We start from the raw sequence: 12,584 nt of genomic DNA, 5'->3' as shown, positions 1-12,584 counted from the left end.
AGCCATTTTCAATAAAAAAAAAGAACAAACATGCCCCTAAATAGATTTTTTAAATTTTGTTTTTTTTTGGTTTTTTATGAGAAAGTGTTGAATTATTTTGTACATTTTTAAATAGAGCTTTTTTATTTCAGTCAATAAAAATATACAAATAAATAAGCCCCCTTTAATTTTCAGTATTTTATATACTTTATTCAAAACCCTTTTTTAAGATTTTAGTTGGTTTTAAATTAGTTTTGACCTATTTTTTTAGATTTTTAAATTTAGCTTTTTTATATTTAATCAAAAAAAAAACAATAATAAATTAGCTTTAAAGCCACATATTCTTCAAAGACCCCCCAAAAATTGCAGGGTATCAGACGGCGGCAGCAGCTGCCGCTTGATTCGTTCAAATAAATTACACTTGCCATGTATTAATTTAAGTCATAATTTCCCAATGGCAAATCCCTCGATGCACAAGCCCAAACAAAACAATGAAAAAAAAAAAAAAAAAAAAAAACAATGCATAAACTGAACAGCAACTAAATGAAACAAAGAGCTTGAAAAGTTTCAGTTGAATGCCGGTTTACACAAAAACAACTGCAAAAATGCCAACTTGTGCAAATAATGCAAATATTTATACAAATTATTATGTGATTTTGCTGGGGGAAATTTAGAAGGGTCAGATGAAAAACAAAAAAAACTGATATGCCACAGTTCTCAACTATGTGTCCCTGTGCCACGCGGCGTATACGTAATCATTTTCCTTTCGGCCAGAGAAAAGTTGATTTTTATGCTGGCCAAAATTCGCAAGCGAAGCGAGAGACAGCCAGCACTTTCGCATTTAAACGTGATTTTAAATAACCGCAACAGATTTTGTGGTTTCATGTTGCATTTGCCGTTCGATAAGCGACAGCCCGACATCCCCCTCCTGAATCAGGGGTGAATGGGGGATGAATGGCGGGTGAATCCTGGTTGAGTTGGTTTCGATAAGGTCCCCCGGTTACACAAGCAGTGGATGCTGCGGTCAAGTGCATTTAAAATGCAAAATGCACGCATTTGCGGCAGTGCCTCCACATCGGGATTACCATACGTATTAAAAATGCCCAAATTCATAATTTTAAAATTGCAATTAAATGTGCGAGCATGTTTGTCCCCGGGGAATTTGTTTGACCCAATACAAATTCATCAAGCTTAAATTGTAAAACAAATATGTATATATATAGCTTGCCTTTTGCTTAATAAAAATTCCATTAAAAATTGTAACCTTGCACTTAACATTATAAGTTTAAAAATAAAGCCTGCTCTTATAATGTTTTCCCATAGAAAAATGTAACCATCCATTTGACATTACAGATTGAATCATTGAATCAACAATATAAATATAAATGTATATAAGCAGGTAAAAATTAAGTAATTAGAGCAAAGCATTTTTTCTTCTTTTACCAGTAAATTTAACATCGCCTTGTGCTAAATAGTTTTTTAGTTTTTTGAATCGACAAGATAAATATAATAAAAATATAAATGTTTATCTTGTTGTTGGTGAAAAGCAAATATTTATTTTTTTTGATTAAATGTCAAGAACTAAAAATGCTATAATTATACACGCTCATTATGAGTATTAGACTGAAACTTAAAAACCATGACAAAAATGAATCGTTAATTCGATTCGGCAATAAATATTTATGGAGTTGTGGTAATTTTTTCACATCGATGTGCTCATATAGATTAGCACTTGATTATTGTTAATGTTATTAGCTAATTCACACACAAACACACAAGCTGAGGCCGCTCTATACACATTTTTGGGGGGCATAAGCAAATTTTTTTTATATATCCACCGATATGGTCGTGAATTAAAGTCTGTCTTTTTTGGGTGGGTTTTGCTTAATGCCTCGTATTCTGTATATTATTTTGATCTTTTCACCATCCCAACCTGAAAATATACAGTATTTTTTTGGTTTAACAAATGGCCTTAATGGAATTGTGGGTAATTATAGATACTAGTCATCGCTATTGCTATCGTTATTGTACTTACGCTACGCACACACACAAAAAAAAAGTAACCTCTGATTGATTTTTTTTTGGGGGGAGACAAAAAAATGCACATTTAATGCTAGTTATCGTAATCGTAATCGCTATCCATATTATTTCTTTGTTATTTCTCTGCCTATTTATATGTATATATGTATATGTGTATTTGCGACCGCCAATTTTGGCCACTGCTGCTGCGCTGATTCCAATGTGGTCATGTTCTTTCATGTCCTCCATAATTTCTGCCTTGCAATTTACTGCATCCTTTCCGTGTCCTTTTCGTGTATATGTATGTTTAGTGGAAGCTCCTGTTGCACGCCGCTCGCTACTTACGTCATACGCTTACGATGCGTTACGCTGCGCCATCACGTCACTGACTTTTAGTTTTGTTTCCAACTGGTCGCTGCGAAAGGTCAATAAAAGTAGAAGATTATAAAAGAATTTAGACAATACTTCAAACTAATGCTCTTAAATATAAGTAAAGTCAATTAAATGATTTAGATTAAAATGTAGAATTCATAGCATGAACTTTAGTTTCTAAATACTATAAATGTATGATCTTAAAAATAAGCTAAGTCAATTAAATCATTTATTTTTAAAAACACATTTCAAAGCATTAAAGTTGATTTATAAATTATTAGTCAAACTTTTGTTTTTCTTTTGAAAATCTCTTCTTTAATCAATTATTATTTAATTAATATATTTCTTAAAAAGAGCATGGTTAAGTAAAATGATCCACTTTTATTGATAGCCTAGTTTCATTCTAGTTTAAAGTACGCTTCGAAAGATACCAAATTCTTTTGGATCGGATGTTCCGTTCAAAAGTTATTAGTAAAATACATGTTTCTGGATTTTTAAAAATTAAAATTTAGGCCCCTTTTTGACGGTTTAAATAAAATGTATGGCTGTATTAAGGATCCTTACATTATTTATGATGTGTTTGGTTAGTTCTACGACTTTATGAAAAACTAGCTAGAAAAGGTTAAACTTTGTACAAAAAGTAGCTAGTTTGGCCGAAAATCAGCTGGAAAAGGGTTCATTTTCTACACAAACTAGCTAGTTTGTCGGGAAAGTAGCTAGAAAAAGATCTAATCATTTTTGGTCACAAAATTTGATACCAGAAATTTTCTATGTTTGAATGTGCGATGCTAACGACTTTTTAACCTCGTTAGGAGGTGTTTTTGCTTGATCGTACAATGTCTAGACTTTTTTTAAATACACCATGTCTCTATTTTTATTTTAAAATGGCTTTGTTTTAGTTCTAGCACATGCTATTATTTTGTTATTTTAAATATGGCCTAAAATACCATTTAACCATTCTTTACTAAATATATTTAAATGAAGTATTTCAAATAATGGTATTATAGTACAAGAAATACAAAATAAAAATTATTTGAAAATTCCTATTTCATGCTTCCGTTTACATTGTTTATTTTGTTGCCTTGAAGCTTTAGCTTTAGTTTCTAAGGATTTATTCTTAATATATATTTAAATCATTAGCAATACGCACCTTTGTAGTAGACCTCGCGGTACATGGTGGGGCAGGCGGCCTTGCCGTTCGTCTTCGTCGACTTGAAATCAATGTTGGTACGGATGGGGCGGTGCAGGAGCGGCTGGGGCGGCCGGTAATTGTTGCCCAGGGGCGCCTTCGGGTGGTCGGGACTGCCCTGCATCAGGCGGCGCAGGGCATGCAGCTGTAAACATAAGTCAAAAGGTGTTTACATTTAAATATGTTACATTAATTAAGTTCTGTGTTCCGTTTTTTAAATAAAGTACATGAAACATGTTTTCAAATTAATTATATTAGGCCCTGCAACATGGCTTTCAAGATTCCTCAAAATAATAATTACTCATACGTCACGTATGCTGCCATGTCAAATAACAAATTGCCTACACTGCGTATGAGTAATATACTTTGAAAGTAGTTTGTAGGCATGCAATGACTTAGTTTTATTAAGTTTTTCTTTAAAACAAAAAAAAACAAAGCATTTATATTTATTATTAAATTAAAATCAAACACCAAAAAATGCATAGGCTTAGTTTTCCATTAGTTCTATTATTTTTCCTTCAGAGTATAATATTAAGGGACTTTTGGTATCCATTCTTGTTGCATTCCCTTAAGGGTAATTAGAAGTTGTGAAGTGCTTACTGCCATTCTTTGTACATCCTCGAGACACGGAAGTAGATCAACAATGGCTCGACAATAAGCCAATCCACCGATGTACTATAGATAAGCTGGAGGGCCCAACTATCCATCCATCCGCCTACAGTTAGTCTGTGAAGCCTTTAACGTGCATAATTATAAACTTTTCCGCACACACAACACACAACACAACGTCCATCGATCCGCACTTTGCGAAAAATCAAGCTTGACACAAATTGCAAATCCTAAAAATAAGCACTTGCTAAACAAAAAACAAACTCGAAAATATGAAACCGCAAAGGATACAAACACACACCCACACACACATACAGTTAAAAGTATCGATGAGACGATAGCAACGACAACAACATAAACAACAACAACGAGTCAATAACACTTAATCTACTCAATCTGTTTATCAATTGACTTCCGTCAAAATCGCTTTTCACGACAACGTTGGCCGTGCTGATGTTGATGATTGAAGAGAGCGGGGGGCTTCAGAGGGTTAAGGATTCAATGGGTGGCAAGCAGGAGTGCCCGTTCAAGTGTGAATTAAGTAGGGCATACGTGTGTGTGTGTGTGGCTCTCCCGAAAGTATGCAACACTAAATGGCACTCAAGGATTAAGGCCCCGCTTCCGACTCGATTGTGGTTTTAAAATAAAGATTTTAAGCCAAAAACATGTGATGGTCTTAGCCTGAATTTAAAACAGAAATTAAGAGACACTCAACTGGGAATACAATATATGTTGAAATTGGACTGTTGGCAAATGGAATATTTGACTGATTTTCATTGCACACTAATATTTAAAGTTTTATTTTTTTGATTGATACAAAAATCTCTAGAGGCTGAAAGTCACTCAAAAAAGTGTCTAGAAGTATTATTAAAATAAGATATAAGATATATTCAATTAGAAATATATGCAATAAGATATATGATTATTAACCCAGGGAATATTTAAGATAGATTCCAATTTTAAAGTTAAAGCGAGAGTATTTACTTTACAGATATTTTTAACCAGAAATATATACCATATGTTAAATGACTATTAATCATGAAATATTTGAAAGTGTTTCGTGAAAAACCCATTTTTATGTTGTATAAGTATATTTTGCAATTCTACAAAAATCTCTAGGGATTTTAGGTGTTTAAAAAAGTGTCTAAGTGCCTAAATTTAAAAAAGAAATAAAGATGTATTGATTTAGAAATACTCCAAAAGTTAAATTCCTTTCAAACCATAACCAATTTTAGAGTTGTGCTAGTATATTTGGAAATTCTACAATATAAAGAGATTTCAAAACTTTTAAATAAGTTTATTTAAGTAAAGGTAATAATAATTAATTAAATAATAATTTATTTACTTATTTTATTATTATTTATATTAATTATTCTTTTTAGCTTGCAGCTTTTAAGAGTGATCTTAAACCTAGAAAAACCCTTGTTATAAGCCATTTGAATGCAGTGACTCAGTTTGAATACCCTTAACCCTTTGGTCGCCCATCGTCTTCCCTTTTGCCCTTACGGCCGTGACAGAGCGCACGTTAATGGGTTAATTGCAATTTTTAGCTCATGTCGCGCAGCTTCCTGTGCTTTCAGTTCCCGCCATTTCACCCCTCTTTTTGCCGGTCCGCTGGTGTTACTTTAATTTGGTAAATTATGTTTTGCCAGCAAGGTGCTGTCTGCTCTCTCTCTCACTTCCTCTCTCGCCATCTCTTTCTGCCACTCCTTCGCCGTCTCTTTCTCTCACTGGGTATGCAGTAAATTACGTTACCGGAGAATCGTGGACCGGAGTCCTCCACGGCTGCCACAAGTTGTAATCATGTGCCCATGGGTGCCATTGAGCTTGTTGAAGTTTTTATGAGTCTGCCTGCTGCAGTCGCGTATGCATGTGTATGTTTGTGTATGTTTGTGTATGTGTGTGTATGTGTGTGTATGTGTCCCCTACATTGTTTACACGTATGCCGCTGGCCACCATTCAACCGCTCCAGAGAAACCAAACCAAGCAACCTATAGGTATGGGTTCAAACCCACCCAACCCCCCACATCGCTGGCGTCTTTATTACAGCGCTGCACTTAATAAACATTTGTGTTAAATTTTTTCTCCCTCTGTTTCTGCTCCTCGCCTTTTCCTTTGAGTTATGGACACTATCCACTTTGTTGCTCCTCCAGCAGCAACTCAATTTAAAACTTAAATGAAATTAGCTAATAAAACAGAAGGAGCAGCGGACTACGGACTACGCACTACGAACATCGGAGCACTGTATACTAATTAACAAACATTAAGGTGCTCATCGCTCAAAATGTTTTCTATTTTTCTTTTTTGTTTTTGGGGTCGGTGGGGGGAGCAACTTGATGAATTCGGTTGGAAAAAATGAAAATTACTTACTGACTTTTACTTTGTTCTGGGATTAGTCAACGACTTAGTCTTCTACAAACAAAATAGTTATTTAGGTTAAAAAATAAATGTTTTTGGGTGGAACTGAACCCTAAACAATCTTAAAAATAAAACAAAACAAGTTAGTTTCTCAAGCATAAAATTCAGCCAAGATTATTTGAAATTTAACATTTTTTTTAGCATACTTTTGCGCTATACTAGTTACATTTAAGTAACTTCTTTATGATAATAATAATGTTTTTAGCAAGGTAATAAAATGTTTGTTTCGATTTTTAGATAATGATTTACGAACCTGTTGCTTTGTAATGTAGATGGGCTTGTTGAGCACCACCCAAGTGACTGTTTCGTGGCAGGCCGGCGCCGTTGTCGATCCATCGTAGGTCATATAGTGATCCGTATCCGGCAGCAGTCCGCGAATGGAGAGTCGCTTCACAAAGGCCTCGTCGCCGCCATAGCGAATGCGCTCCAGCTGATCGGTGAGCATGCGCAGCTCCGGGTTCGAAAGGTCACCAAGCTATAGAAATACATTCATATTTAGATATCCATTTATTTAGAAAATAATGTTACAGTAAAATCCTCCAAGAATCTTTTTAAAGCTTCTCAAATTTTATAAACCTTTTAATGTACGTAATAGTAAATACTAAAAATTAATTAAGCAGAAACCATTGTAGTTTGAATATAGAGTTGATTTTTGGAATTTCAAAAGGTATTACTTTAACTCAAATTAAATGGAAACAATTGTAGTTTGAATCAAGGGATGAATTTCTGAATACAAGCATCAAGTTTCCTTTTCAAATAGAAACAAAAAATACCTAAAATACATTTTATATTCGTTCCTATATTAACAGCACTCAAAAGTCCATGATAAAAGTCGTTAAATTATCGTACTTATAATCGCTTTTTGTTTTATTTAATGCTCATAATTTTGGAGTGCCTTTGGGGATTACTTACCTGCAGCAGAATGGAGACGCCCACAATGCCTTGAGCGCGATTGAGGGCATCTGAGAAATTTGCATACAGCTGGGAATTGTATCCGAATATTTGTATCTGCGAAAAGAAAAGGGGAAATAGAGAGATATGGTTTAGGTCTGGAGTATTTCTCTTATTTTCACTGGCTTTTTTTTTTGGGGCTGCTGCCTTCGTTCTTTATTTCTTGTGTGTGTGCTGTGGCCAAAACTTTATTGTTGCTCAATTTAAGCCCAAATGCATACAGAAGCGGTGACAACCAACAACCAACAAGGGGTCAACGAAAGCTTTCGCCTTGTGTTGCATAAATTGCCCCCAAAATAATCCCAACTATCAACAAAATGCGCACAAATCCAAGCACAAACACTAAAACACGTGGGCAAACTAAAACACAAACACACAAACACACATTTGTATAGAAAATCAGGCAACAAAACTGGCAAATATTTTGCTTTTAGCCAAGACACCAAAAGGGCCAGGAATCTTCACTTCCCCCACTTTCTCCTCACACGAACACAACCACACATAACATATATATGCATTTGCACTTTTGTTTCATGTCGACAACAAAACGCCTACAGATGAAGAACAGCCCAAAGAGTGAGAGAGAGAGAGAGGGAGCGGAGAAAGTAGAAAGGGGAAGGAAGGAGTCGACACCACAAAACGAATCCTAAAGCAAATGCTCGAAGCGAGGGTTGCACATAGCGTTTATTGGTTATCGAGAAAGCTTCTTTATAACAAATGTTATCGATAAAACTGGAAAAATAATCAAGGATGTACGATTTTTTTCATTATTCGTTACTGTATACAATAAATAAGGCCTTTTATTATATTCATTGTGCTTGTAGTTTGCTTCTTCATAACAAATGATCTTTTTAAAACTTTAAAAATAAGGATGTAAGTTCTGTTATTATTTGTTTAAAAATAATTATGTAATTTAAAAATAAGGGCTAAGACTAATGATACTAAAAAGTATGGGAGCTATATATTTTACTATTGAATTAATACCTATACTTTTGTAATGTCTGTACTTTATTTTCAAGACACTAACTAAACTTTCAGTCTTTTTTTTTTGTGTTCTTATTTTGGTTAGTATAGTTTATTAAAATTATAACTCTATTGTAATATTTTTAAGTTTTGGCAATCTCTGGGAATTTTTTGTACTAAAACTTCCTTTTTTGTACTAAAACTTACTTTTTAAACATCCCCTGCAATTGTTTGTATGCTTGTGTTCCATGTGTACATGGATTTTCGGTGGGATTTGGGTCTGGGATATGTTTGTTTCTCCGCCTCTGTGTGTGATTCTCAGTGTGTGTGAGTGTGTGTGTGTGTGTCTGTGAGTGTTAGTGTGTGTGTGAGGGAGGGCCTGTAGATGTGAGTGCATTCGCTGGTTGACCAGACCAAACCAGACGCACCGAACGGAAGGAAATGCTGCAGACAATAGTGAAAATAATAATAATAATAATAATAATAGCAGAGAGAGCATACTGATGGGCATGTGGGCGTGGTGGAAGGCGCTGGCCAGTTAATAGTAGTGTATCCCCACCCCCTTCTCCCCTTCTCCCTTAGGACTTGCCACATGTCCTGTGCCGACTTTTAACTCTTATTTTTGCTCTGGAAATTGCACGGTCCAAAGGAGAATGGCTGGTGAAATGAGAAAGGAGCCGGTCTGAAATGATGGGCGGTGAGGCGTGCATTTAAATATTAAAAAACTACATGCTGCAATTTTAATGTGTGCCCAGCAAGGCAAATAAAAATTAAATTAAATTAAAATTTCCCAAAGTTCCTTTTCCCCGAGTGTTTGGTGAAGTTGCAATTGCCAGAGCTGCGCAAAGTGGGCGGCAAAGTGGGCGGGGCAAAATGGCAATGCAACTAATGCAAAGCAGAAGTTTCTATCAAAAATGAAGAACTCGGCAAGTAAGGTGCGTTTCGAAACTAAACATACAGCAAACTAACTAACTAGACAAAAGGATTTTATATACAATTTATATTTTTATGACATTGAAAACTGTTCTTAAGTTCTTCATATCTCTTTATTTTTAAATTTGAAATAAATGAATTGAATTTAAAAATACCAAACAAATTTAACAGCTATTTTTTACAATATTTATGCAGATTATTCAAGACATAAAATTGTATAAAACTTAAAATTAATAAGAGGAATTAATTACAATTAAATTTTTAAAATTAATACAATAAGCCATTCGTTTCTTTTTTTAATATTAAATAAGTATTTATTTATAAAAAATTATATACAAAATTAACATAACATATTTTTTACTATATAAATGCAGATTATTAAAGAGTTAAAACTATTTGGAGGCTTATGTATAAATTATGGGATTTAAGACCTCGAAAACTAAAAAAAAGATAATATGTAAAGAAAATTTACCAATAGGAAAAAAAATGCCATATTATTGTAAAACAAAGGCACAAATATTTAGCAGTTGCGAAACGCACTGTCCCTGCATATATGTACATATACTTAAGTATATTTTAGGAATGCAGATGCAGATGAAATTTTGACGAGACCATGGCAAACTGAAGATGGGGAAGTCCTTATCTTTTTCCCCCTTCTTTTTTCCTTTACAAGGACTGGTCACAGTCCGAGTATAAACTGTGATCATTCACACAAAAAAGTTTATATTTTCTTAAAATCCCAAAAATAGGAGTGAATTCTAGGCGTTAACTGCATGAGCAAACTGAACAACTGATTTAGCCGAGGAGCTTTGCCATTTGAACAGCATATGGCGCACTTGTGTATGTGATTAAAAATGTAAACACAAAAAATAATTTTTAAACTATCAAAATGGGGACAGACTATTTGTGTTGTAATTCTTTTCTCACAACATGGTTATTTATTGTTCAATTAAAGAAGAAATTAGGGAATTAGTTTTTTTATAAAATGTTATCCTTTTCCTACCACAAATTAATTTATTGTTAAATTAAAGAAAAAATTAGAAGATTAGTTGGCCAATAAATTCTGCTCAACTGGACCTTAAAATAAGATTAGTAAATAGATCAATTGAAAGGCCTTCCCGTGCCACAAAGTATAAATTAAATTAACCATTAGTCTGCTCATCTTCTTATGCCTTCACACCTTCGGCCTAATATCTATGAAATTTAATCATAAAGGCAATAAACAACGCCCTCTTTTTCTTGTTGTTGTGTGCTTAGTGGCAAATGCGTAACAACAAGACGAGGAGGAGGGGGAAAATATTATACAATATTTGACCGCAAACTAAAATGTTATATTTCCGTTTCATTAAACAGCCAAGGCCTGTGGCAAAGCAAATAAATGCAAGTTCAGGCACAACAAATACGATACAGGGATAAAGACAACAATACAACAATAGCAACAAAAATAGGAACAACAACAAGGAGAGGAAATAGTGTAAGTACCAGCAAATAGCCGGACAACAAGCTGGCCAAAACGCAAAGAGCCAAAAGCCTAAGCGGTGTTAAGGGGAGTCCCCATTCTCCAATCTCCAATCTCCATTTCCCATTCCCTCATTCTAGTGTTTGTTTGGACAAAGCCAGAGGAGCTGGCATATTTCTTGGCCCACACACACACACACACACACACACATGTCTAGAACAGAATGGCCAACACACACACACACACACACACACACACACACACACACACACACACACACACACAGATACAGACAGAGGCACGCAGAGCAAAGGCAACTTAATCAGATCAATTACACATGTTTTCACTGCATGGATTCCACAGACCGGAGAGCCTAGTCTGTATAGTCCTGTCCACAACCCGTGGTCCTTAGTCCCTAACCCCCTTCCCCTCCTTTTCCCCACCCCTCCACCATCCCTTAACCCCACAGCAGGCAACGGAGTCAAAGAGACCGGCGCGACGCCAGCTGGTGAAACTTTGCCCGGCCAGCCAGTACAGTGGGTCCTACTGCCTCATCAACCTCTCTCATACCACACAAGACCAGTCAATAAGCTGCGCTGCACAGTGGGATTATCGGATCGAAAAGGGATTTATTTTTATAAGAATAAATTTAGATATACATTTACTTAAAAATAAGTATGTTACCAGTGAGCAAATATAAAAAATAATTATAAAACATATAACAAATGAAACAGAAACTGTAAAGTTTTTGAATTAATTTATAAAAGTGTTACTACCCATAATAAACAACCTCAAAAGTTTTGAGATTAAAACCAACTTTAAACCGAATTCACTAGCTTTTTGAATTACTTTATAAAAATTGTTACTTCCCATAATTTGCCTTGGACCTATCAATCTATTTGATAGAACCAACCCACTGTGCACAAATATTTTCCGAGGCAGTGGGCTTATTGGTTTGGCTGGGGCGATGTTGATGTAGATGGAGGTGGAAGGACCAAGGACCACGGACCAAGGACGAAGGACGAAGGCATTCTTGGTCCTTCAGCCGCTTGACTTGACTTTCGTGCTGCACTGACCGGGCACGATAATATTGGCCCTGGCCAGAGAAGCAGGAGCGATATAGTAGCTGGAGCCTGGTCGTTTAGGCCGAGAACATGGCCTCATGTCAACACTTTGCCGCCCATGTCTAGCCCCCAACTACTGCCCCTCTGTGTCAGTTTTCTAGACAAATGAAGCAAATTAGCTTAACAACGCACTGGGGACATTGTCAAACACGCAACAGCAGCAACCAGCAGCAACCAGCAACAGCAGAGCCAAAAACAGAGGCGAAAAAACAGAGGATGGAGCCGATTTACCGGACCCAGATCGCTCCATTTCTGGCCGCAGTTTGCTTGTCATGGTCGTCTGTACTTTACCGGAGCACTTTGCCGATGCACTTGTAGCACTTTCGGCTAATTATGCCCAGCACCAGCAGCAAGGCACAAAAGATAGAGAAGAGCTGCGGAAAAAAGCTGGGAAATGAGCAGGAATTGCTGGCGTTTTGAAAACGCGACCAAACGGAAACGCTGAGAGTGCAAAGGTAGCTTGGCGGGATAACAAGACTGTTAAGTCAGGGTAAACAGCATTCTTCTGCCATATTATATTTTAATGCGTTTCCAAGGGAATAAAGCAGTTTATATTCAATTTTATTGC

The 12,584-nt window shown here is 35.7% G+C and overlaps 1 protein-coding gene across 4 annotated transcripts in view; it reads right to left on the bottom strand.

The window, feature by feature from the left end:
• Window positions 1-251: 251 nt before the first annotated feature.
• Window positions 252-12,584, bottom strand: part of LOC108137335 (carbonic anhydrase-related protein 10) — an 82,610-nt gene continuing 70,277 nt past the window's right edge. For 3 of the 4 annotated variants that reach the window (XM_017258968.2, XM_041708324.1, XM_017258967.2), the window contains 4 exons: window positions 7,499-7,594; window positions 6,840-7,061; window positions 3,521-3,704; window positions 252-2,413 (listed from right to left, as the gene is read on the bottom strand). In XM_017258968.2, coding sequence (XP_017114457.1) covers window positions 2,391-2,413; window positions 3,521-3,704; window positions 6,840-7,061; window positions 7,499-7,594 — 525 coding nt within the window. In that variant the 3' untranslated portion in view covers window positions 252-2,390. The remainder of the gene's footprint in view (window positions 2,414-3,520; window positions 3,705-6,839; window positions 7,062-7,498; window positions 7,595-12,584) is intronic. The other variant, XM_041708325.1, reaches the window with a different exon arrangement.

This window comes from Drosophila elegans, unplaced genomic scaffold (assembly GCF_018152505.1).
Source record: "Drosophila elegans isolate 14027-0461.03 unplaced genomic scaffold, ASM1815250v1 contig_149, whole genome shotgun sequence".
Lineage (NCBI taxonomy): Eukaryota > Metazoa > Arthropoda > Insecta > Diptera > Drosophilidae > Drosophila > Drosophila elegans.
This window is presented reverse-complemented; position numbering and strand designations above follow the sequence as displayed.